This window comes from Spodoptera frugiperda, chromosome 28 (genome assembly GCF_023101765.2).
Source record: "Spodoptera frugiperda isolate SF20-4 chromosome 28, AGI-APGP_CSIRO_Sfru_2.0, whole genome shotgun sequence".
NCBI lineage: Eukaryota > Metazoa > Arthropoda > Insecta > Lepidoptera > Noctuidae > Spodoptera > Spodoptera frugiperda.
Window position 1 is genome coordinate 10,556,539 of NC_064239.1, and position 26,363 is coordinate 10,582,901.

At 34.5% G+C, this 26,363-nt stretch overlaps 1 protein-coding gene across 3 annotated transcripts in view; it reads left to right on the forward strand.

Annotated features, from left to right (window-relative positions):
• The window catches only part of LOC118265295 (kin of IRRE-like protein 3), a 149,845-nt gene that overhangs the window by 114,419 nt on the left and 9,063 nt on the right, over positions 1 to 26,363 (forward strand). For all 3 annotated transcript variants that reach the window (XM_050705911.1, XM_050705913.1, XM_035578105.2), the window contains 4 exons: positions 6,216 to 6,311; positions 11,190 to 11,398; positions 13,455 to 13,665; positions 19,003 to 19,130. In XM_050705911.1, the coding sequence (XP_050561868.1) occupies positions 6,254 to 6,311; positions 11,190 to 11,398; positions 13,455 to 13,665; positions 19,003 to 19,130 (606 nt within the window). In that variant the 5' untranslated portion in view covers positions 6,216 to 6,253. The remainder of the gene's footprint in view (positions 1 to 6,215; positions 6,312 to 11,189; positions 11,399 to 13,454; positions 13,666 to 19,002; positions 19,131 to 26,363) is intronic.

Genomic DNA, 26,363 nt, shown 5'->3' on the forward strand with positions numbered 1-26,363 from the left:
GATTCGCTCGCGTGGATTACGCGGTCCAGCCATTTCAAAGATTAGCCAGAACAAACAGATATACAAAAGCGGTTATTTCAATATTCCAAACAGACACTCCAATTCCATTTATTAGTCCAGATCTAGACTAGACAATAAGTCACTAATGTAAGCCCTGCCTAAACCTTTTTACATAAGTCAGTACATAAACCTAGGATTGTATGTGTAGTTGAGAAATCTCATATAAATTAGATTACAATATTAGGTAGATAACCCATCACATACACATGCAAGAGACAGTGGTACCACCCATTACAGTAGACATACATGAGACAGACAACATTGAATTGTAATCAACATTCAAAGCATATCTGTAAGAACCTTTACACAAAGCCTATTGACAATAAAGCGTTGAAGCCTACACGATGCCGCTAAAGGCTTTCATTCTGAAGGCAACGAACCAGTACGTTTTAAGCTTATTGCTTCGAATCGGGAATTGAAACAATATGGTGCTCAAAAGTTTATTAAGAAATTTTGAAGGGTTTCAGAACGGTTATTGATTTTACTACCAGTTGCGTAATCAATTTGCTCTGTAATTAAATGGCATGAGATTTTCAGTTCTTCATTTTGTTTGTCTTTTTGTTATATTGTTTTCTATATTGTCTGTGAAATTTTGTTATTAGTTTTTGATGGGATCCATTCTCAGTCCTTCGTAAGTTTCATGTTCAGTTGGTGGTATACTATGTGTAGTTCTTTCGTTTGATTTTCTATTTAGTAGTAATGTGTACTAACTATTACTTAGTGTAATTAAAAAGGTGATAGCAAATTACAAGTTGTGGTTTCACCTGCGGTCCCTGTCTGTTTACGGAATTTCAGCAAAATCCTTTCAGTATTTTAAGCAAGATTAACGGACAAACAAACAAACTTTTACATATTTATAATAATATATGATATAGTGATAGTGTGATTTATATTCTACCAATTTATATTCTAGGTCCAATAAAACAAATGCAGTGACCAGATAACATTATTTTAGTACTAATTACAGTTAAGCTCAAAAATTCATCAGAGCTACTAACATTTAGACAATCCTCTTCTATCTCAGTCGACCAACGAGGCGATTTAAAGAACATTTGCAACCAAATTACTCCAATAAACATTAAAAATAATCTATAACTTATCTACTGGTTAATTTGGCCCCTAACTCCCCTGTATCTTGGGGTAGCAAATGAAGGTATAAACAGAGACCCTCTTCATTTGCCTGTCTCTATAATTATCAAGTCGTTAACTTTATCGGCTTCCAAAATCTGAAGTAACATAATGAGTCTTTGAACAGCTTTACGGCAAAGATATATTATGTTATCTTACAAGTCCAAGCATCCATTATTTGTTCCATTGTCTCAAAAGCTAGTGGAGCGACGAACCAACAAAGGGATGTTGAATGGAATAGAATGGGAGATAGAGTAACTATCGCAGTTCTGATTCATATGGATATTGTTTCAAGATAAATAGTGGCCGATGATTTTGTGTTGGAGCTATCCATTTATTTGATAGCATTATTTTCTTGTTAACCAAGTGTTAAATTTAAGAGGAGACCTTGATTATTTGTAGTACGTACTTTTCCTTCTTCTATAATATTAAACTCAAATCAGTCTTAATATAGTAAATCATAACATTTGATTTACAATTTTAACATATTAAATCATTAACAATAACCCAAGATTTAAAAATAATACAATACAATTATTAACGTTTAATAATTAGGACCTCGAGCAAGGGTAGCTCGCCGGCCGACCAATACCGGACCCGTGTGTAAGGCGCGTTATGTTTCACGCGCGCCTAAAAGAGTAATCAAGCCATCATAGTTGGGGTCCAGTAAGTCTGATGTGACCTGGAGTTGCGAACTCCTAGCTCGGGCCACCGGCGCTCCGGTTTGAGAAGCAGGACCTTCCCTCTAGGAGTAGAATAGTAGAAGTCATCGGATGATTTTCCAACCTCAAAAAAGCCAAATTACATTGTAATATTATGTTGAAAAATAGTCGCAATGTTGATATAGGTTTAACCTATATAAATAAATAATAGAAATACACCAAATAACACAATCATAAATATTTTATAGAAGATGTTTTTTTATTCATAAAACAGACATCATTTTACTTTATTAACCTTTCATAACAGGAGCTGGTCGTGTTGTAATATTTTCCACTGAATGAATATCAAATGAACCGAATAATTACAGTATGGACTGAACAAATGATTTAACTTGTACGGAAGGAATATAATTCTGTGGCCTTTGTTTGCCAATTATTAAAAAAAAAACCTTTTTTCCTCAATTTTTTTCCCAAATTCCAACTAAGAAAGGGTCGGTGTTAAGTCCAACCGGCTTCAGCTGAACGTCAGTATTTTGTGGGAAGTGATTGTCATGTGATCATCTCATCTGTGGGACTCAATTCGAGGGTCATGTCAATTATTTCCATTGGTCTCGTTAGCCCTTCGAATTGTAGTGTACTCGTTATGAATGTCACATGGTTTAAATGACAGTTGACATCGGTGATATAGGAAATTAGACGAGTGATTAAGTTTGGAAGAGTTATGCTTCAGCACGAACGGGCCGGTGCAACCGGAGTGATACCACGGCCTTACACAAAACCGACGTGTAACAATGCTTGCGTATTGTTTCATTGTGTAAATGAGGTTTCCGGAGGTCCAGTTCCCCTTTCTCAATCTTATCAATCCCCGGTTCCTCAACAACCCTTCAATTCCAAATTCCAAGAGGCCGGCAACGCACTTGTAACATCTCTGGTGTTTCGGGTGTCCATTAGCGGCAGCGATTGTTTACCAACAGGTGACCCGTAAGGTCGTTTACCATACAAAAAAATGTTTAGCTGGTGTGACCAAAGCTTGATTCTTGTAATTGTATGTATTAAGGCACTCAGTCTCATTTGTATTTAAAACTAAAAACTAAAGTACTACAGCATAATAATAATTTTCTAATACTTCAAGTCTTTCCGTTATTATAATAAAACAACAATAAATCGAAAAGACAAAAAGCGACTTATCCTCCGTATAACAAATCTTCTTTAGCAATAAAATAAACAAACCGCTGTAGGTACTTGCTATGTCCCAGAAATTTCCATATCAATATATCTACCGTTTATTCAATATTCATTTACATTGTTCCTTCCGATAATAATATATTCTAAGGTACGAGAAACCTCCAGACAAAATATCTGAACCACTATTTAGAACATAAAGTTTTACGATCCGTATATGTATGCGTAGCTTATAAAACTGCGTTAACGTCCGTGGAAATTCAAATTCCTAGCATATTTAGTTCTGTCGGAATTTTTATTGTTAGCTCAAGGATACCCTAGTAGCTATTGCTTCGGAAATGATTGTAGTTATAATTTTATTCGGATTAGCCCCTAATGGCCTGTACTTGAGGCTAGATTGAGGTACAAATGTTACATAATTTAGTTTTATTTCGTTCGTAATGTAATCATATTATTGTAGGTAATTATGTTGTTATGAATATATAGGACTTTGTTCGTAAAAAGTAATGGGTCTATGTGCGGCTAGATATACATCACAGGAATATTTCAAAAATGTGATTTTTTTGATAAAATTTGGTATGAAGACAGGGTATGTATCAGCTGACTTGGGTGATAGGATATTTTATCCAACGGGAACGAGGGCAAAGCCGCTGGCAGAAGCTAATTTTACTTATAATTACGAGTATTATATGGATTATGCTGTCACTTTAACCTGTTAGGTATTAATCCGTTAATTCGGGTGATGCTCGCGACAGCTAAGCAGGAGCACTCTTGTTTGATTGGAGAATCAGCTAAAGGCTTTTAAACTTTGTACGTTTTGCAATAAACTCACCACCCATTATATGGGAGCAATATAGTACTAATCATCACCTTCTGGCCAAAAAGTGGGTGATATAATATGTATAATACGCCCACAGTAGCTCTAACCACACGATACATTGAGTTTATTAATTCTTAATGCATATTACGGATAGACTATGAAGTTTTTACGCGAGGCAAAGTTTGAGACTGCCTCATTAGCTTGGAACCTAAGTTCGTGAAAGCCATTTTCGGCTCGAACAGAGGCTTAATTAGAAGAGTTGCCGATTGAGTAACGTTCGATACTAGCTCATGCTAGTTTGGAATTATGATCAGTTTATAGCAATACTTGTAGTTCACCTCCTTTATAAATGAGGTGCATAAAATTATTATAAGGAAAAAGTTGATGTTACTTTTCAAATATTGATTAGATCTATTATAAAACAAAATTATGACAAGGTACGGACTAAAAGTCCGTGTAAAACTAATGTAAATAAAATAAAATGCATTTCTGTTTATGTATTAAATACATTTCTGTGTAATGAAATAGTGATATTTTTCTTCGACTAATCACACTGTCACTCTCGACTGTGTGACTGACACAGAAAACTAATTAGAATTAACTTTATATGGACTTTTTGTTTGTATAAATGCTGTATTGGTCTTTAAAAATCTAGAAATCTTAGATCCTAGAAAATATGAGATTTTGCGTGTGTCAGTCATATCTTGGCCAAAAACTAGTTTTATTGTAACCTTACTAACTAAATTATTATAACATTTTAGTAGCTACAACATAAAATATATCAATTGTTCTGCAAAATAGATGCCAGATATAATATCTGTTTTATACGTATGTACATTAAAGTACAAATTCCAACAATATGTCTGAGCAGATACCCGAAAATCATCGACCTAATTCAATACTATTAGGTCCGAACAATTAAACGTTACATCAGTCCAAGGGTATTGTTCTTTCACATTATCAGTACTCAAGTCTGAGTTAGGTTCTGAACATTTTCTTTGGCTTGATATTAGATTGGGTTACACAAAGATTCCATTAGTGAACACTTACTTAGTGTTTATGTATTTCATTAGTAAAGTTCTGTAATTGATTGTCTGTGTACGGTTTTTGTGCGGTTACTTTTTTAGTTTTTCTTTTTTATTTTATTATAACTTTCGTGAAACATGCTAAATTTATTATTATGTTGTCGGCTTACTCACGTAACTGTTTGACGAGGAACTTGACTTGTTTCAAGCCTTGCATGAATATAAGTATCGAGTAAGCCGATAACATAATAATTTATTTATTTTTTATTATAAAATAATCAATTATTTTTGTATAGAACGTGAAAGTTCGTGGAGTAGTTGTAAATGCAATTGTTAAGGAAGAGTCATAAAAACAAGATTATTCTGGGATATATTATTTCCTTTGGCTCTCTCTCGTTATCTACACGGGACATTAAAAAGAATTGGTACCTATATCGATACTGTCATAAAAAATACACTTCTATTCGGGAACAAATGTTTTATGAAAGTTTTTATTACATAGTTACATAGGATAGAATTTACTAGTGTTTTCCAAAAACCTAGTGTAATTTGTTCGTCGACCCGACCATTTTTTACGCGTACTTACGAGTACTTTTCGTAGGAAATGTGTAGCTAATAACTTTGAAGCCAGACTGAAATAAAGAGAGACTTAGTTGGCCTTCGCAAATAACTGTAAAGTTAAGATGAAATGAGAGGGAAACAGTGTGTAAGTTCAGTACTAACCCTTGGAGTAATAAAGACAGCAACAAAACAATATAAAACACCCTGTAGGAGTGCCTACTCAAGAAAATTGACGCCCTTACAAGCCCTACCGTTTTCACCGAGCAACCAAATGCCGCGTCCTATTTTACATACGGACTTAAGCTGCGGTTTCACTGCGAGAAAATATTAGATGGTGTTTTCGAGTCGACTTTCAGACCGTCTGACCACTTTTTAGGAGTGAAAACGGGTTTCAAATCCCGTAATTGCTATAAATTTTGTATATTTTTTTATTCATGTCTCTATGTGTAGCTTATACAAAATGTACATATTTGACGTGTAAACAATTCATACTTACATAGTTTTGTTATTATCATAGTTTTAACAAAACCATAATAAAAAATAAGGAATGAATAGTTATTGGAAATTGAAGATAAAAGTTGTCATTTACAGAAGTCTACCACACCTCTATTACACTTACAACAATACTTCAAAACCTGCTTAGCGACACCAAAACCTTTCCACAACGCCCGACAAACCATACCTACAATATCATAATACACCCCCATTACTCCAAGCACGTGAACACTCAACTTAATACTCAGCTACAGAGGTTATTAACGCATTCTTTTGTTCCAGGAACGATGACCCCTCACCCCCGGGACTCGGCCTGAGAGATGGCGCGTGCGGCTGCCGTCTGCCTATTCACAGCTCATTTCCTGGCCTGCATTATTGGTAAGCATTTTTGTTACGTACTAGTGCGTGGGAGGTTTTATTCGGATGATGGTGTGATAAATGATACGGGTTCGTAAGTGGTGTGCCTTAAATGGACCGACGAAGATTATTGAACTTATTTTTCTTTTTGTTTCTCGGTTTTTTTGGTTGGAATGTTGCTAATCGAGAGTTCAAGGTCAAATGATTCGGTTCATGGATTGAGAAAACAGTTTTTGTTTTTGCTTTTTTCTATATTATAGATATGTGATCTGGGTTTCGTCTCAATGTAGGATAATTAGGCTGCTTCTAACATATACTTATAATATAACGTCGGGGTTAAAATGCATATAGGTAGGGGACACAATATACCTTACCTCTATGGTAGTCTCATTTCCTGAAAGTTACATGAGTCATATCAGTTTTAAATCTAAAAAACTGCTTACGTGGCACATTTTAATTACAAATATGTAAATATTATGATTTATGTTACATTAACACGTTCTCTTTAAACCAGTTTAGTACAGAGTTTAATTAAAAATGTACCGAACAAAATAAATTTTAGAAAAAATAAATAACAAACTTTAGTAAAAAAACCTTTCAACGTTACGTGTTGTTGAAAAACTTATTTCGTTATAAAATATAAGAAATAGCAATAACATGTACTAAGTAGTTTTTTGGTACCTAATAATTTTTAAGTAAAAGCTTACTAGAGGTAGTTTTTTACGTAACTAGCCTAGAGGGAGAAACTTTATACCGACTCAAGTAAATATTGGGCTTGTAGAAAATTGTTTTATTTTCTTGAGTTACAGTGTACTGAAGTGTCAATATAATACGATTTTCTTTGGCATAGCCTTATAAAAATGGCTCCTTTCAGGAGTTCAATTGTGCACTACATAGACATAATAAATTATATTCACATTCAAAAAAAAAATATGGGCAAGCCTACATCTGTAAGTGAAATTATCTGTATGTAAATGCAACACCGATATAAAACGGGTGTCTATGGGTGGCGCATGATCGCTTACCATCAGGTGACTCGTCTGCTCGTTGCCACCAATTCCATACAAAAACATTCTCATGTAAATAACTGTAAAGAAATTCCAGATTTTTTCAAACATCGGCCTCTAGAAACCTCAAATATATTATTTCTAAATACAGACGACAGGTCTCATTTCCTGCACTCATCAAACAAAATGAAATGACGTGTTATGCGGTCAATTGAATCCACAATTAGCGTCCGTCAAGATTTTATCATTTTCCATTTGAAACAGGGACAAAAACACGCAATGCAGGTACAATCTATCTACCAGCGACAGTCGGGGACATACATTTTTCATGTGCGTAATAAAATGGGTAAGAGGGCGGGTAGACGGTTTTACGAAAAGAATAGGTGTAGGCTATTAAAAGATTTTGAATTTTATTTTTCAAGTAAATACCTAAATCTAAAATGGAAAGTTGTCTGAACAAGGTATGAAGTTACAATATTCATATATGTTTTTAATGTAAATAATAGAAAAGTAACCTCAAATCATCCTAGTATGTAGAACTGTAACTATAACCAAATAAAACTCATTATTCTATCAAAAAATCGCAATTTACGCCTCAATATAAATGATATTTTTCAGGCAAACAAAATACGACCTACTACTTCAAAGAATAAGTACTATCACGTACTTCACCAAGCAAACATAACCGTAACCACCATACTTCAAAGATGGATAAAAAATCAAAATAATAATAACTTTTCCTTCCCATCCAAGAGTCTATCACAAATCTCTCGTCCACGCCCAACGACTCTTCAGCGTATCTCTCAACAGTAATAAAGTCCCTGTAAATTCGTCCAACAAAGCTGAGGGATCATAATTTAAAATTTACCACTTAATCAAGCTACAGCTGACAATCATGATTTACGTCCCTTCTGTGGACGTTTCATTTTCTACTCAATTACTTTCTCCTGGTCTTTAGGAGATAATGCGATTAATTTTTAATTTGATCAGGGGGCTCTATTAATCTGCTGGGGATTGCAGAAATTCGGACATTAATTAATTGTGTGTTTTTTTAATTTTATTGCTGATTTATTTTGTCGTTCGTACTGGCTCAGATTAATCAAGAAACATTTTAATTTAATCTTATTAATTATAGTTAATAATTATTGTATCATGGCATGTAAATATTATAATAAAATAATACCGAAATGGCACATCTATTATTCCTAAAAATACTAACTATAAATAGCAAATCAAAATTGGTAGACCTAGAATTGTTCTCTATTTATAGTTGTGGTCCCTAGGCTGACAAAGATTGTTGTTTTTATATAATATTAGCTCTGTGACCGCCCACAATCTCGTCCGGGAATAAGATAAGATGTGTTTATCCAAGTCAAGATCTTAGCCAAATTTAAATTAAATCGGTTTTTGCTTGAAAGATTAATTAACATCGCGTTTACAGTATTTACAATTCTATTCTTTATACATATATTCTTTGAGTTTAAATTCAAATAAGTTATTTGTGAGTTTCAACACTTGAAAACAAGGAACCTTAATACCCTGACCTTGGGTCATACTGAGTTCAATCTTAGGACGCATGAGTTATTACGCTATTTTGTAACTGTCAAAACTTACGTTATATTGACTCTGGAGTAGAATGTTATGTAATGTAGATTCGTTATTAACCGACTTCATAAAAATGAAGGAGGTTCTTAACCTCATCGATTAATCTAAAAACAATAAGACACTAAAATAGTACACTATATGACTCTTCGTGAATAAACCGAGCAATGTCAATTCTAGAAATAATGTTGTATACTTATTCATAAATTCATATTATGTAATGTTATAGTCATGTACACATACGTATAATTTTGATACAATTCTTCGGTTCACTAAACAATATTTGGCAGAATTTCGTGTAGAAATTTCTTCTTTGTTGATCGAACGTGTTTTGTTTTCTTGTTTGATAAGACGGTTGTGGAATGAATAATTAATGATATTTCTATGTTCGAGGTTGTTTCGTCAGAGAGGTATTTTACTTACTTCGTCGATCTAGCTAGATTGTGTACAACTATCAATCACAAGACATTTTTGTGTAACCAAAAAGATCCTTGATTAAAAAAATCGAAAGACTGTAAAAACGTTTTTTGAAAAGAAGAATGATAAAGTTTCGTACTTATTCTTCTCCATTCGAAATTACACTTTAGATCGACCTCCTGGCTTCACATTCTGACAGACTGACGAACAATTTGATTTGACGTTTTAAAAGTGCCTAATTAAGAAATAATTGAAATAAATCCTTTGATAATTGCCGTAATGTGTATCTCTGCATACCCCTTCAGGATAAAAAGACATGACGTTGCAATAAATCCTTTGAGTTTAACTTTGAAAGAATAATTTGATTCGGTCATTGAACTTAACCTTGAGTTAGTTTATGACTGGTGAATAACAAAAGCTATCCTCATTTCATTTTAAAACAATATTACTTAACACAATATACACTTACGTACCTTTTCTGGTAATTTAGGCGTAATACTATAATTATATCACGCCACGCCATTGTAAGCTGTTGTTAGTTTAATTATAGTTGTCTGTTGACAGCGTAACGAGGTTCGCGTGATAAAATGTTTTTTCATTAAACATGCCTTGTAAGCTTTTACTCGTTGAAATTATATGAGAGTACGTATACTCATACCTTGGAGGATAGTACTGCAGTGTTACGCAGCGAATGTTCTGTTATGATCTCGTAGCGCTTCGTAGGCGTGACGTCAGCTGCTACGCGTCGTAGCGGCTACGAGCTACGTAGTCTGAGATAAATTAATGTCTTTGCTCTGCGTTTTAATTATGTTCTTAACAGCGAAATAGTTACTTAGCACGTTTATCCCTTAACGTTTTATATCTATTAACTAATATTATTTTTCTGGGTACTTTATTTTCAACAGTTTTATGTAGGTAAACTAATATTTGTACCCGGATTTTAGCCAGCCAAGTCTATTTACCACTTCGTAGTAAAGTTCAAGGTTAATCAAATCTTTTAGGAACAGAAACAATAAACAATTCGATGAAATCTGAATACTGTTTATTAATAAATATTTTGTAGATCAATGTCTGTTTACGTCATTAGTAGTCATAATCTCTCATTCAACTTACTGTTACATAATTTCCCTTTAAAAAAGCAACAAAATATATATAAAATGAGTTTTGAAATCCATTAATTCTATTTCTACAAACTTTATATAAAATACGACCCGTATTTCGCCTTTAGCTCCTGCAATTATTAACAGAGCAATAAAAAAATCGTTCATTTCAATATCGTTCAAAACCATTCAACCATTCGTTCGTTCATTCTTTTGACTTACTTCTTTCGAGGAACGATTGCTGTTTGACCTTTACCGAGCATAAGAAACCATAATTGCACCAAAAACTGTTCATTCGAAATGACTTTAGAGCTATTCAAATAAATTGTTCCAAGGACTTATTTCTCGTAAGAAATTTTCCTTCAATTATGATTTAATAATTATTTTTTAGTATTTTGTTCTATGGTGCTGTACCTACCCTTAAATTATTCGCTTGGTTGACTTCTTTCTTCATTATGTCTATTCCACCATTTAAAGATTCATAAACATGGCTATCACATATCAAGGCTAACATAATTTATTTATGTGATTTAAACGTAAACGTATACTTATACTTTTGTTGTATGATCTAATTTTTTGTTAAGTATTTCCATTTGATGAAAAATGTTATCATACTCAGCAGTAACAAAGATATTACTAGATTAGCCTACTACTACTACTAGTCCCAATATTCGAAAACCATAATCATTCAAGTTCCATAATTAAAGCCACAATAACTAAAACTAATAACCAAAAGTAAAAGACTCATAATAACATAAACAATTTGTTCACAGTATGCCGTCAAGATAGCACTAACAATCGACCACGAGACCAAAGTACTGTCTCGGAATCTTCTAGAAGATTTAGAACAGAGTTCCTCGAAGACTGGCCACAGACACCCGGAGCTCCATACTTTGACCCTAGTACGCCTGAAAACGTGACCGGCCTAGTTGGACACCCGGTCACACTGCTGTGCAAAGTGAAGAATCTGCAGAATAGAACTGTAAGTAAATTAGTGCACCTAATGTCAATAAATTGTTTGTTGATTTTTTGTATGTCACGAAATTGAAATTTCTTGAAAAGAATACTGGCTGTTATTATTTAGAACAGATTTAGTTAGCGGTGGCTAACCAAAGGCTTCTTCTCGCATTGGCATTTTTTGAAAATAATACATGTTCTGGGAATCGGGTAATGATATTCTAATAGTCATTGTGGACTTAAACAGCTAAAAAAATCAAATCAAATTCCGAATGAGGAACGTATCATCATCATCATCATCAGCCGAGAGACGACCACTGCTGAACAAAGGCCAGGAATGTATAATAGAAATTAAATATTTTTCCTAAAACCTTTATTCCAACCGAAACATACATGCTTCTACCAAAGTACTCAAGAATCAAATTGTCATGAATGCATTGAAATCGGTTCCAAACTCTCTACCAGTTATTGGCAGTTTTAATGTACTAAAGTGATCGGTCTATTGAGTCTAGCCAAAGTTGGACTTAGAAATTAATTGGCTCTAATGTTTCGTGGTAATGGTTGCAAGAGTTTTGACTTAAGTATCGTATTCTGTTTTGGATTGAAAGTCTGTTTTTGATTTGTTTTGTTTGATTAATTGAATAGCATGTAAAGTATTATGAACTTTAAAATTAATATAATATACGATATAATATGAATTGTATTGATGAAGCAGTTAAAAACTGTTAAACTGAAAAAAATCTGGAAGATTTTTATGTAGTCTGGAACTATGTAGTTATACACATTATCTTAGATCATCCTATAAGCGGCCACTGCTGATAAAATCATCTTCTCGTTTGGAGAAGGTATGAGCATTAATCACCACGCTTGCTCAATGCGGGTTGATAAATAGTTATATGTACATACGAGTACATTTAAAGATGTCAAAACTTTGGTCTTACGCCCTACAGATAAATAATAACAAATTGTATTTTTTTTTTTACAAAATATTCGATACCACGTTGAGTCTGTTACGCAAACGCTTCAGTTAGTACGCGTGGTCATAATTACTTTCTATTGTCACCTAAACGAAATTTTATTTTCAAATCTCAATTTTTTCTTTTGTCCATTTCAAGGTGTATTAATTTATTTTCCACAATCTTTCGAAAGCTATTTTTAGTTAGTTACCAAAGTAACAAAAGAAAAACATTAAATAACACTTTTCTCGCATATTGTAAAGGGCACAAGGGCAACAGCGAGTTCAAACTTCGAATTAAAATTTCGAAAATTAAATCATGAATAAATGTTTGTATTTCTAAGTTCCAACCGCAATTTACTTCTGAAAAGGTCAAGACAAGTGAGAACAAAGAAGTGGAGAACAATTATATTATTGCTTCATGTAAATAGGAGTCAAACTTTAGAAGGCTGTGACTAGTATATAGTTCGACCCATCTCAAATAAGTTAGACAGGGCAATCCAGTGGATTAGTTATCGCGATTCTATTTTGATTAACCTAACTGTATGCTAAGGTTAGTCTTGAGTTTAGTGTACTTCAAGATGTATGTTTTGATTAGAAACTTGATTGTAAACTTTGATTGCATTTTTGTTGTTCTGTTGTGTAGTTTTAGGATTTTATGAGTACTTTTAATGATAGTATAAAGTGTAGCGACACATGACAAGTGACAGATGATGGAAGTCGCTTACAGATAAATCGATGGATGACGTCAAAAGTCCTATATCGCACATATGAAGTTTACATGCGAATAAACATAGATAAAAAATCCCAAAAAATTAAAAATTGGGCAGAAAGCCCGCTAGCCACGATCACCTCGCCTGGTCAGAGGTCCTCTTATTCCGGAAACTTTTCTCTCTGTTTCCTAAAAAATTAACACGTTAAACACCGCATCGTTACGAATGACAGGCACGTCACGGTGGCGGTTAGCGGAAGATTTGCTTTCGGTGGTTTTCTGTAAACAATGAAAAACTTAAAGTGATGGATATTTCCTGTATACAACTTATGAATAAAATTGGCACTTGCATTTAAAAGGTGGACTTTACTAACAATTATTGCAGTATAATTAATTATGTTATTTATTACGCAGGTATCATGGGTCCGCCACCGCGACATCCACCTGCTAACAGTGGGCCGCTACACGTACACGTCGGACCAGCGGTTCGAGGCGCAGCACAAGCCGCGCTCCGAGGAGTGGGCGCTGCGCATCCGCAGCCCGCAGCGCCGCGACTCCGGCCAGTACGAGTGCCAGATATCCACCACGCCGCCTATAGGACACGCTGTACATCTTAATATTGTAGGTCAGTAGATGACAATTACAGTAGAAGGTACCCTAGATTCCCTTCACAAAAATCCTTATTTACAATAGAGGTAAAAATATTAGATCCTATAATGTTTTATAACTAAGTTTATCAAGGGTCTCAGTAAACTGGTCCTAATTCTACAAACCCTTTTCAGACACGATTAAGTTCAAAGACCTTTTTATACAAATCACGTAGATACTCACATAATAATTATGCAAAAATAATTTACTTGTTGTTAATGTGGTTTTATAGCTAAGGAAGTAGAATTGTAATAACGTAGTCTCTTAATCTTTATTTTTTGACATAGTTTTTTGAATTATATAAATCCTAAGTAGATATCATGTAGATAAGTAGCATCAGATATGTAGGTTTGTCAGTAAAATACAAAAAATTCTAAAACTCAGTACCATGAGTGGTTACAAAACTAAATATAATATGTTATATTGAAGCACATCACTGTGTTGTATTGTACCTTTAACTGACAAGCATACATGAAAAGACTGACGACTGTGTAACTGTGTAAGAATCGTAGCAATTGGCGTTCCATTGTCTCTGCCCAACTCCATAGGAGACAGGCATAAGGTTATGTATGTATGTATTGTAACACATAAATATCCATATAATTACGCATAAACTGTAATAAATAATATCGTGGCAAGCCCTCTGTAGATACGCGGTGTTTTGTTGACAACAGAGGGGTAACGTTTGTCGATGACTGCCGCTGACGTGCCAACGGGCGGTAAGCGCAGTTGACGTATTTACCGTCAGCAGCAATATGACGCCCATCTCAGAACTGTAGCTCGTAATATGTATTATGTTTATTTTTTATAAAGACTGTTACATTGGTCGAGTTATAAACACGGCTATTGAACAATTCTAAAGCTAAGTTTAAAAAACCGACTTCTAACGCGAGCCAATCGTTGATAATACGTAAAACACGTGATAAAGTACGATACTCCTATTTTTAAGTCGGATAATATTCATAAAACCGTCTTCTAAGTCTGAAAAATACCACGCTGAAAACCACATCAAAGTCGGTTCAGTCAAGTACATACGAACCTTTTTTAACAAAAAAAAAAAGTAGTTAGCTTATTCGTCTTTCATCAGTTACGTACTTAAAACTTGTGCGACAACTGCTGAAAAAGGTGACATATTTTGTTCTTAACCTACTTATTCTTTTAGCTTTAAAGGCGACAAGTTTTATTTTATTACGCACATACCAAAGCGAGTAAGAAGTTTACTCTCAAGGATTTGCAGTGTTTACAACCCATACGAGTATTAAACATCTTGTTTTCGTCCACTAAAACGTAATCACGGCCATGAATAACTGGAACACTAATTCCCACTTCCAGTCGTTTCAAAATACTTACCCGCATGCATTCCTATTTGGATACGTTCCAATTACAGAGAATGAAGTCCATTCAAACTTGGAATCGACCGCCATATTCAGGGCCATTCGAAACTGTCCAAAGATTGTAACAAGTTGCGGAATTGTACCATATTTTTCGCAAGGATCTAGAAAATATTTTTGCAGCCAATAGACGTCTGTGAATTGGAGAATTTCTTGGCTTTAAACTTGAATTCGACACAAATAGCCTGATGTCACGGTTTATCGCGGATATAGATGGGACGTAAGCTTAAAAAAGAAAGGATAGGATTTTATTTTGGTCACCCGAAAATATTCGTATCTTTGTTCAAATCACAATTTTCATTTCAAACTCGCAGATAAACGTAATGTGTATTTTAGAACTAGAATACTTTTTTTTGTTTCTTCTTTGCGAACGCGTATAATAATCCTTCACCTCCACCTCTCTTTTGAGGAGTGAAAATCATCCATTGACTTCTCCTGCTTTGGGTGAGGCGAGAGGGAGTGTCAGACTCTTACTGTTTAAAAACCGCCCCGTTCATTCTCCTGCTTTTCGAGCCAGAGCTTCAGTTAACTCGATAGTCCACAGCTCCGAATTAGGCATCAGCCCTACCGAGCCCCATCTGTAGTGGTCTCGCTCTCTGAGGCGCGCATGGAATACAATGCATGTCGGGCACGAACTACCCTTACTCGCCATCCGCAGACCCACAATGATACATCTGGATCATTATATAACATTAGTTTAATTTAAATAATTATGTCTCATAATTATAAGCTATACTTATTATATAATTCCAATATGCTTAATTCCAATTTGACCGAAGTTGCCCTTACCATGAATTTACTCATTCCTATCTAAAAGATAAACTCGTAATTTACACGTTTATTCTGTCACATTGTTGTTTTAGTATTATTTAATTCGATATTAAAGTTGTTACTGTGTTTGTTTGTGCTTAGTTACAAAATGGTGACTCGGTATTGTTTTAGGTTATCGAAAGTTTGTTAAGGCACGGTTTGCGTTATATTTCGTGCTTCTGTTTATTTTATTGTTACTAAACATACCTAGTGCGAAATTTTGAAGACTATTTTTCTTAAGTAAACCTAGAGTAACGGTGTTGTGCTTTTAGGACATCATCTTATTTTAGTTTTAGGCTACAGTGAACATTCTAAATTAACTAAAAATCACGGTTTACTAACGTAAATTAATGGAGAAAAGCTTTACTACTTTTAATTTACGCGACTAAACCGTGATTTTTAGTTAATTTAGAATTTCACGATATTGTTACGACGTATAATAAAGCAGACGGTTTTTATATTTTATGGTCTAAATAAAAGAGAAGTAAATTATTACCTACAAGAAGAACGTACACCTTAAAAGTCCATTTAATTTTTACTCACTAACTTATAACAATGGTGTCTCAAAATAAAATTCTTAAATTAACCGCTTAAAATACGTTCATTATTGATAATATTCCTTTGAAAGTTCCCTCTATTCATTTTCAAGTCTCAATTCACCTTATTTTACCTGGTAACTAAAATGACTCGGTAACCTTGACTTATAGAAGCCTTAAAAATAATCTAGAAGTACTTACTACAATGGATACTATTCACGCCTCCATAATTCCTTCAAAGGGTTTGTAAAGAAAGGACCTGAGTTGTTACTAGCAAGAAAAATATCCTTTTTGCCTTTCTGCCTGATGTGTAATGGAACCTTTATGTTAAGGAACAGATGTCTCGTAAAATGTCAAACTTTTCTTCGAAGTAATGAAGCAAAATTTCATGGCAACTATTCTTTTGGGTTCCACCCGTCACCGTGACGTCTTATGTGGGTTGGTATGCGTGGAGATGTTTGAATGTGTTATATTTTTGGTTTCCATATAAAGCTTAATTATATATAAAGCAAAATTCCCGCAAGAAAAAAAAACAGGGCATAAAAAAATATTTTTTTATACATATAAGTAAGTACCTATAGTATGCAATTTAGACTTATGTATAGAATAGCATATCAAGTAAATGACTTTCTTGGCTTCGCTGGTACATGCACTCTCTTGTTAAAATGTTCCATGATTGTTTTGCATAAATGTAGCAGTGTTTCGTTGATACAGCGCTCAATTTCCTCCTCCAAAGCGTGGGTGGCCGTGGGCCTGTTGACATAACTCTTCAAAAAATTCCAAAGGAAGAAATATAACGGCGCTAAATCTCATAATCTGGACAACCAATTCTGATCACCAAAATGGGAAATCATACGACCAGGAAACTAACTCATGCATTAATTATGGCTTCAGGCTGTAGGTTAGGTCATTTCACCAATTTGCTGTTTTATATAAAACCCTATACTGTTGTGGCGACACATTGACAAGTAACAAGTGACAGATGACAGAAGTCGCACATAGACTATCGACGAGCAAATCAACGGATGACGTCACAAATATCCTGCATCGCACATATGAAGTTTGCATGCGAAATAACACGGATAGAAAATCCCAACGAACAACAGTTGGGCAGAAAGCCCGCCAGCCACGATCACCTCGCCTGGTCGGAGGATCCTCCTTTTCTTAGGGAACTTTACTCTCTGTTCCCTAAACTGTATATTATATAAATCAATAAAAAATACATTTTTTAATTATAATTCTTTGTTTTCTATCAAAATTATTTATCGCGCTAGTTTTGGTACACCGTTATAAGTACCATCATTGGGTCGTAGAGTCGTAAAGAACTAGTTGTTTCTATCAACATTCTTGCTTGAGGCTCAGCAAATTTTATTTTAGCGAATGCTAAAGCAAACTGAATTTTCTACTTCAAAACGATAGTGTTCTAACTAACTATGATTTCTGAAGCAGAATCATCATTTTAAAAATATACACAGTTAGATCTTTAGTTAGATTATTTACGTTACAGTTTAACTGCCATATTCAGAGTTATTTAATGGTTATTTAACACATTCCTTAGCAATTGTTTTCGGTAAAAAATCGTTACTGAGGAATAGTTTAAGTAATCATTAACCCATGATATGCTGAAACACAGATCCACTAGACATAATGTGTTTTCATTTAACCTCTCCTATATAGCCGCTGGCATAGCAGCAAGCACGAAATACAATATTTTCAACTTACAAACTCGCATAGAAATTCAACCATACATATGTTTTCTAAAATAAAATTTATTTGTAAACTTAGCTGCATTCTCTGTGAAGTTTTGAGAATAGTCTTAGTTTTATTTGTTTAGGGAATAAGACAGGTACCGTACCGGGTTACAGAGGATATTTTAGAAGCTTAGTAACTAGAGGTCCGAAGTGAAAAGTCTTTTATTTTGTGCTGACAGTCTTGTTACTTCGTTCGCGGGATTAAAAGTTTGGATTAGTTATTGGAAGATATATATTTTCAATTGTGGTTCTGTGAAATAGTTTTCTTTTTGTTAGTTTTCGATCTGTGAAATATTTTGGTGACTATTTTTTTAAAGTTACCATACGCTAGGATTTTCTTCTGTGTCGTGGGTGTGTTTACAAACATGCAAGTTTACATACTCAGACACGAAATAATAATTTGTGAATCATGTAAAGAGGCGCTCCGTACGGATTTTGAACCCGGTACTTTTTCGTACACAGTCGGTTACGTTGCCCAGCCACCGCGTCAACCATGAAGTCAAGTCAGTTACGGTGGTAGTCCAAATCCTGAACTCAGAATTTACTTAGGTCGAACTCTTGATTTTGGAGACAAAATTCACAGTTATAGTATGGAGATAAGAATTTTGAGTTGTTTTTTAGATAGTACTATTTAATTAATCCAAAGTTCTTGTCTACGAGTTACACAAGTTAAACAATATGAACAAAATGCCAAAACACAAGAAATTTAATAAACGGTATACAATAAACCATGGTCATAAAACTTAGTCTTAAAATAACAACAGCCTCTATCTATTAAACATAAAATATATCGAACAATGTACTTTCATGTAACCGTTGTCCACAGAACCCGAGACAGAGATCATGGGAGGTCCAGACCTGTTCATTTACGCCGGGTCTACAATAAACCTGACATGTATTGTCAGACATACTCCAGAACCGCCTAACACTATTAATTGGACGCATCGAGGGAAGGTAAGGAATACCTATGTTAAATCTCTCAAGTACCTTAAAACGTAATGTAAATTTAACCTTGAACTGTTGAAGATAAGATTCAAAATTTAATTTTCTGAAGTCTTTTAAACTATCATTACAATATTACTTATCTAGAACTGGTAAAAATATGTATAATACAAAGTTCAACGACTCCTATGCTAGGGAGACCTGTGTTACAGGGGTCATCCTACCGCTCGTTGTATTAATAAAGACATAATATAAAAAGTGTAACACGCATTTCCATAAAGAAAAACGAAGAGACTGCCTCGTTGGCCGTGTAGCAAGGGCCGTGGCAAGGGGTCTTGGGTTCGATTCCCGAAACGGGCAAAGAATTGCTGGGCTTTTTTTCGGTTTTTCGAATTTTTTTTCAGTTGTAGCACCGAGTCTGGAAATGTGCCCAGTGTATGGTAATAGACTCACTACCTATTACACGGGACTTATAACGTAAATTGTAAAAAGTGGGTGTACATTGTCGCCGTAATGTGCACCTACTCCTTCAGGGATAAAATAAAAGGCGTGATCATATAACAAAAAACAAAGAGATTCATACAAAATTGCAGGCAGAAGTTAGTATACCATAAAATATCCAGAACCAACACATTTCACCAAGTAATTTGCTATATCAATAAACGAAACATTGAATCATATTATTATCTATTAGCTTTTATGTTCTCTATTCTATGAAGGGAATAGAAAACTAAATGCATTTTATTTATAAGCCCTGGAAATACGACAGCGTAATAGAAGTCATAAGGCTAGAAATAAAATGTGATACGAGGAAAAGTATTTACGTTATATAAAGGGAAGAAAATGGCTTAGTAGCTGTAAGTAGAAATATTTATAAATGAAAAGTATGGAGTAATATCTTCCATGTTTTGTTAGGGGTTTTATCTTCGCTTAGCCTCTTTTTTATATTATTAGTTATGGGAAAGGAATATTTTAATCAAACCGTACTTTGAGAGAAATGAACAAATGTTATCATCACCGTTTCGTCTGTCGAGTGGTCGCAAGTGCACCTGCTGGGCGAATGGTTTTGGGTTCGATTCCCGGGTCAGTCAAAGTAATCCTCGGTTTTTTCCAGTATTTCTCAGTAGTAGCACGGAGTTTGGAGTTGTGCCCGGTATATGGTAATAGGCTCATCCCCCATGGCATGGGACTTATAACACAAATAGTAAAAAGTGGGTGTAAATTGCACAGTGGCATTACGTGCCGTAATGTGCACCTCTGCCTACCCCTTCGGGAATAAAAGGCTTGACGATAGATACAAATTATTGTAAAATGAAAACAAAAATATACTATATAGCATTCCCCATTCTATTCAAGAATTAAAGGTAGAAAGAAGAAGAAGAATCTGTTGGTTATCTTCTTTACTCATCTGTACTCACCCACTTATACAATTAATAAAAAAAGATCAGAGAATTATATTACCTTATTCAGAAACAAATAAAAAAACAAAACCAAAATGATCGAAACCAATTGGACCTCAAACAAAAAGTTAGATTATTCCATCGAAACTTCTTCCACGGAATAAAATAATAATTATTTATTTGTCACCCACAAACGAAGTTTCCAGAAATCGGATCCCATTATCATCAGTCACCCACGTATCATGAATAATATATCAAAAGCTATTACTTAGAACAAAGTGTAGTATCAAAGTTTTTATTATCTCTACAACCTACCTTAGTTATCAATTAAATTTACTTTGTGTGTATTAACTAAAATTATGATAAAATTACTCTTATTTTCATTGTTTAACTGGGAGTTTTTGAAATGAATATGAAATACTATAATTTTACCTCTTAAAATATTTAATTTACCTCCCACTACTTGAAAACAGCAGAATCACTAATACATCGATTCAGGTTGCTATGCTAGAGTGTACGCGTTTGTTGTGTTATTTCATCATCAATTCTTTTTTACGGTATAAGCCGGTAAACGAGCAGACGGATCACTTGATGGTAAGCAAACGCCGCCGGCCAAGGACGCCCGAAACACCAGAGGCGTTACAAGTGCATTGCCAGCTTGTTGAGGGTTAGGAATAAGAAATTGGAAATTGGAAAAGAAGGGGTAATTGGGCTTCCGGTAACCTCACTCACAAAACTAAACACAACGCAAGCACTGTTTTAAGTCGATATGCTGTGAAACCGTGATATCACTCCGGCCGATTCGTGCCGCAGCATAGCTCTCCCACACCTTAAGCCTATCTAATGAGGACACCGGCCGAATATTGTCATATTCGGCCGGTTTATATTGTTATATAAGAATTTAATGATTATTGTCATAATCATTAAATTCTTGTTGATTGTGGACAATAGGGCTACTATACTATCATACCTACATATTTTCTAGGACTGTATGCTTACTAAACTAATGTATTTTTCTCAGCTCCATTACTGATCAACAAATATGAACAACTTACAAAACCGTAGAACTTCATTCTAACACTCATTAAAACATCAGATTCCACGGTTAATCCGATAGTTAGTTCAGGAGTTAAGTCCATGAATTTAGTTCTAATTCTATCTAGTGCTTCTAAACGGTCTATTATATAGTATAGAGTAGAAGCGGAATGCAATTCCCGAATTCACAATTAGGAGCAAACTCGACGCATCCACATATGTGATAACCGTTTGGTATTAGGATTAAGTCGATTTTACACTGAACTATTAACACCGAGTTCTGACTGAATTATTGAGGGACTATGCAGTTGTAAAGTGTGTTGTTACGGTCACAGTATATGAGTGGGAACGGGGTGGTTTTTAGTTAGTAAGAGTCTGACACTCCCGTTCGCCACGCCTAAGGTGAGAGAAGTAATTGAATAATTTTCCCCACTCAAAAAAAATAACGGTCACAGTTTATAGAAGAACAGTAAAGAAACCGCAGTAGGAATCGCGTGGGTAAATATAGGTTATGCTGAATTACTTTCTGCAGCTGCGGACTACCTAGCGGGTTTACCGGTGCTCCGGCTCGAAAAGCAGGAGTAGGAACGGGGTGGTTTTTAGTCAGTAAGAGTCTGACATTCCCTATCGCCTAGCCTAAGGCGTAATAAAAAATGCTGAATTACTTTTTGTACATTGTATTAGTGAACTGCCTTGTTGGTCGAGTGGTTGCACGTGCGACTGTCGTGCAAAGGGTCTTGGGTTCGTTTCCCGGGTCGGAAAAGTGTGGCTGGGCTTGTTTCGGTTTTCCGAAAATAGTAGCTGGTCAGTAGTGTCTTAATGTGCACCTCTGCCTATCCCTTCGCGGGCACAAGGCGTGACGATACAATAACAACAACATTTTATTAGCTTATTGAACAAAATATCCGCTTCAATGTCTGTTTCAGATTAATTTGATATTGATAAACAGAATAAAACAAATTATCTATTGAATGTCAGTGACAGGGACATCAAACAACTCAAAGAGTATAATAAATATTGTAATTGTTTACTACATTTTTCCATTATAACTACGCAGTTGTTGTCAAAATAACTGAAAGCGAATAAATAAAGTACAAAATAGATAAGTTATAGCACTTTCACTGCACGGTTAATGTGGTGGCTAGGCAACTGGCTGCCGCGCAGCCTGTAGCTGGTTCGATTCCCACACGGAGCAATTATTTGTGTGATCCACAAATTGTTGTTTCTGGTCTGGGTGTCATGTGTATGTGAACGTGTATTTCTGTAAACGCACCCACGACAAAAGTGAAAACCCTATAGCTTAGCTTGGTGGTGGGCCCCAAATGGTAGAATAAGTCAAAACAAATTTTTATTTGAAGAACAACATTAGTATGGATTAATACAATCGTAATGAACAATGCCAAAGTTAATATTATGTCTACAAATTCCACTTCATTAGCTAGATAATAACAATTTAATGTACACAACTGTTTTTGCTACAAAACATGGAAGTTGTGGATTAATAATGTTTTCCTTGCACTGGCTTTCAACCACTCCGCATAAGTTCTTGCACCGTTTAATCTCCAACTTGTTTGCCGACTCAACACTTCTAATTTCATACTTGCAGCTAGAACTACTGTGAAACTATAATCATCTTTTATTGTTATACCAATAGTTAGTATTATGTTTATTTAACATTTTATTTTCATACATAGTTAATAGGTTTTTAGAATTTATTAACCCGTCGTGTGCCTAAAATGTGGATTCACGCGAGACACAATGTATTTTCTACTGTTACGATTAAAATGATAAAAAACTAAAATATTGTAGGGATTTTGGGTGTGAACTAAAACAAATTAGTGATCAGTAAGCGTTTCGTTGTCTGATTCAGAGTCAGATTTTCAACCTAGATATATTCGTAATTATAAAAACTAGGTTTGGTCTATAGAAGTAGTAAATACTATGTATGTAACTATCGAAATAGGAAAAATACCAACCAATTATAAAAATAATCCAAAATTAGATGAAAATTTAGGAATGGAATATTCATACGAATACACACGTACCTATTTTCATTCCTACGTAAAGTCAGCTAAATGTTCTATGACATTTAACCCTCGTACGCCGCCTGCATTTGAGATTGGCGTATCTTGAAGTGCAGGCGGGTCGTTGGAACAATTACTGGAGTTACTGAGCACTTGGACATTATTTTATATGAGAATTTCTGCCATGCCAGAGCGTTAATACATGCCCTGGCTTTTAAGGTCTTAGCTATGGTAGCGGTGTTTAATTGTTTTTAAAGATGGCTGTTTTACTTTTTCTGAGAAAAACCCGCCTCGTGGTTGACGTGATAAGGTGGAAGTTCTGAGAGTACAGTGTGTTAATATTTTTTGTGTCTTTTTAAGAAATATGACAAATTAATTATTACGTTTTTCGTCTTACTCGTGTAATTATTTAACGAGAAACTCGACTAGTTTCAAGCTATGCTAGCGTCTCCAAGAATCGCGCTCAGTAGCAGAGCGACAATCACCGCGTCGTGTGACGTGGAATGCTGCTCATAAATATGATGAAAAACATAATAATTAATTTAGTATGTCTCACGAAAATTATAGAATAAACAAAGAAATATGATATAAATAAAAAATATTTAATCTTGATGATATTAGACCAACAGCGCAAGTAAGAATTAGACGAAATTTTATTATACAGCAACAAAAATAATTTAACATTAATTTCACCCAAAAATTGAGTAGAAATAAATTGAATATCAATTTGAAGAAGAAAAGCATTCATTAAAATATTGTAGAAGTTGCTAGAATATTCTTGGTTATTCTAATAAACTTAAAACGAACAATGTAATAAACATCATTCAACTTTGACTCGCAGTTTCTTACTCTGATTAAAATCTTTACTGCGTAAGAAAATAATATTATCTAAAGAAAGTTCTTTGTGAAGTGCCAACACCTCTGTTTTAGTGGTTTCGAGAAAACTCGTGAACATTATTGAGATCAATTCATAAATTAATTTTATTTTCTTTTGAAAGTTGCTAACGAGACTGATTCTAGAGATAGTTTAGCCAATTAACAGATTCTTATTTTAACTAGTTTTTTTTTACTCTGTCGCATTTTAAAAGTTCAATTGAAGTATAATTAGTTACAAATGGGAATCAAAAAATTATGAAGAATATTTTTCATTCAAAAATAATCCTAAACGTTATGGTTTTTAGTTTGAAACGCATTTTCTTAATACATCGTCACAACATTTTAAGTAATAATGAAATTGAGAACTTTTTATAAAATAGAAAAAAAAATCATCAATTTAAAAACCAAATTGAAAATCCATGTCCAACATCGATCACGCAACAAAATTCCAAAATCAAATCAATTCGAAATTCGAAACACAAATTGAAACCAGTAAATAATTTCACATTAATCACGTGGAACGGGAAAGCTGTCACCGACGCAACATGCAAATAAGTCTTAACGCGTTTAGCGTTTGCCAGTTAGATTAGAAATGTCCTCCTGCAGCAGTGTCAGCGAATTGATGGTTTATTACGTTAGTGTTAAAGTTCAAATTTTAGTGCACGTAAGTTTTCAAGTGTGGCTCCGGGCATGCAAGGCACACATGCTACTTTTAATATCGGTGACCGGCAATTTCGTACGGTTTGTGAAGCTTTACAGCTCCGATAGAGATTAAATTCGCCTAACTATTTTATAGGCGGTGTAGTCACTCACTATGTTGTATTTTTTATTTTACTAAAAGCACTTTTTTATTCTATGGGTTCTAAATATTTGACGTTTCATGTCGTTTGATCGTAACTAAAAAGAAATCAATAATATATTAGAAGAGAGAAAAATATACGTTGTGTGCATCGTGCTTTAGCGGGTTATTTACATATTAAAGGACTATTTAGGTTTATTTATGTATGTGGTATCACGTGCCATAATGTGCCTCTGCCTACCCCTTCGGGAATGAAGGGATAAAGGTGACGATATAATAATAATTATTATGAACAATATCTCTTCTAAACTACAACCTTGGTTAACCAACAAAACTGCTTACCCACAAATAGGTCACAAGTGTACATCATGATTTTAACGAGTAACATAAATTGTAGTTACACAGTTGCCATTTAATCCCAGTTTTATGAAGGACGGTTGCAATTGCAATCGTAAAATCGATTCACTTCTGCAACTTAAACTTAGTTGTCTGGACTTTGTATACTTTTCTCTAACACAGTTTCTATTTACTTATATTTACTTGTGTACTTAGACTAAAAAAATTTCCCTTATAATCCTTTCACGACATTTTCTGTATGTTATAAGCTGGTTATAGAAGCTGACGGATGGTAATCAATCGCCGTCTCTCGTGGACACCAGAAACACCAGAGGCGTTACAAATGCGTTGCCGGCCTTTTGAGGGTTAGGAATTTAAGGGTTGATAGGGAATCGGGGATTGGGAAGATTGGGAAGGGTGGTAATTGGACCTCCGGTAACCTCACTCACAAAACGAAAAACAACGCAAGCGTTGTTTCACGTCACGTCAGAAAACCGTCACGGTTTTTTGTTAGGAGGCTGTGGTATCACTCCAGTCGAGCCGGCCCATCCGTGCCGAAGCATGGCTCTCCTACATTTGACATGGTAGGAAAACGGCATAAACAAATATATATTTCATAAATCATTCTGTAGGAGATACTGATAACTAATTAGAATTTTGCCCTGTTACCCTGGCAGTGATTAACAACTAAATGTCAAACTTATAAAATTTTATTATAAGCTTTCTAAAATGTATATATTAAACAAAAATTAAACATTTTTTTTTTCTCCAACAG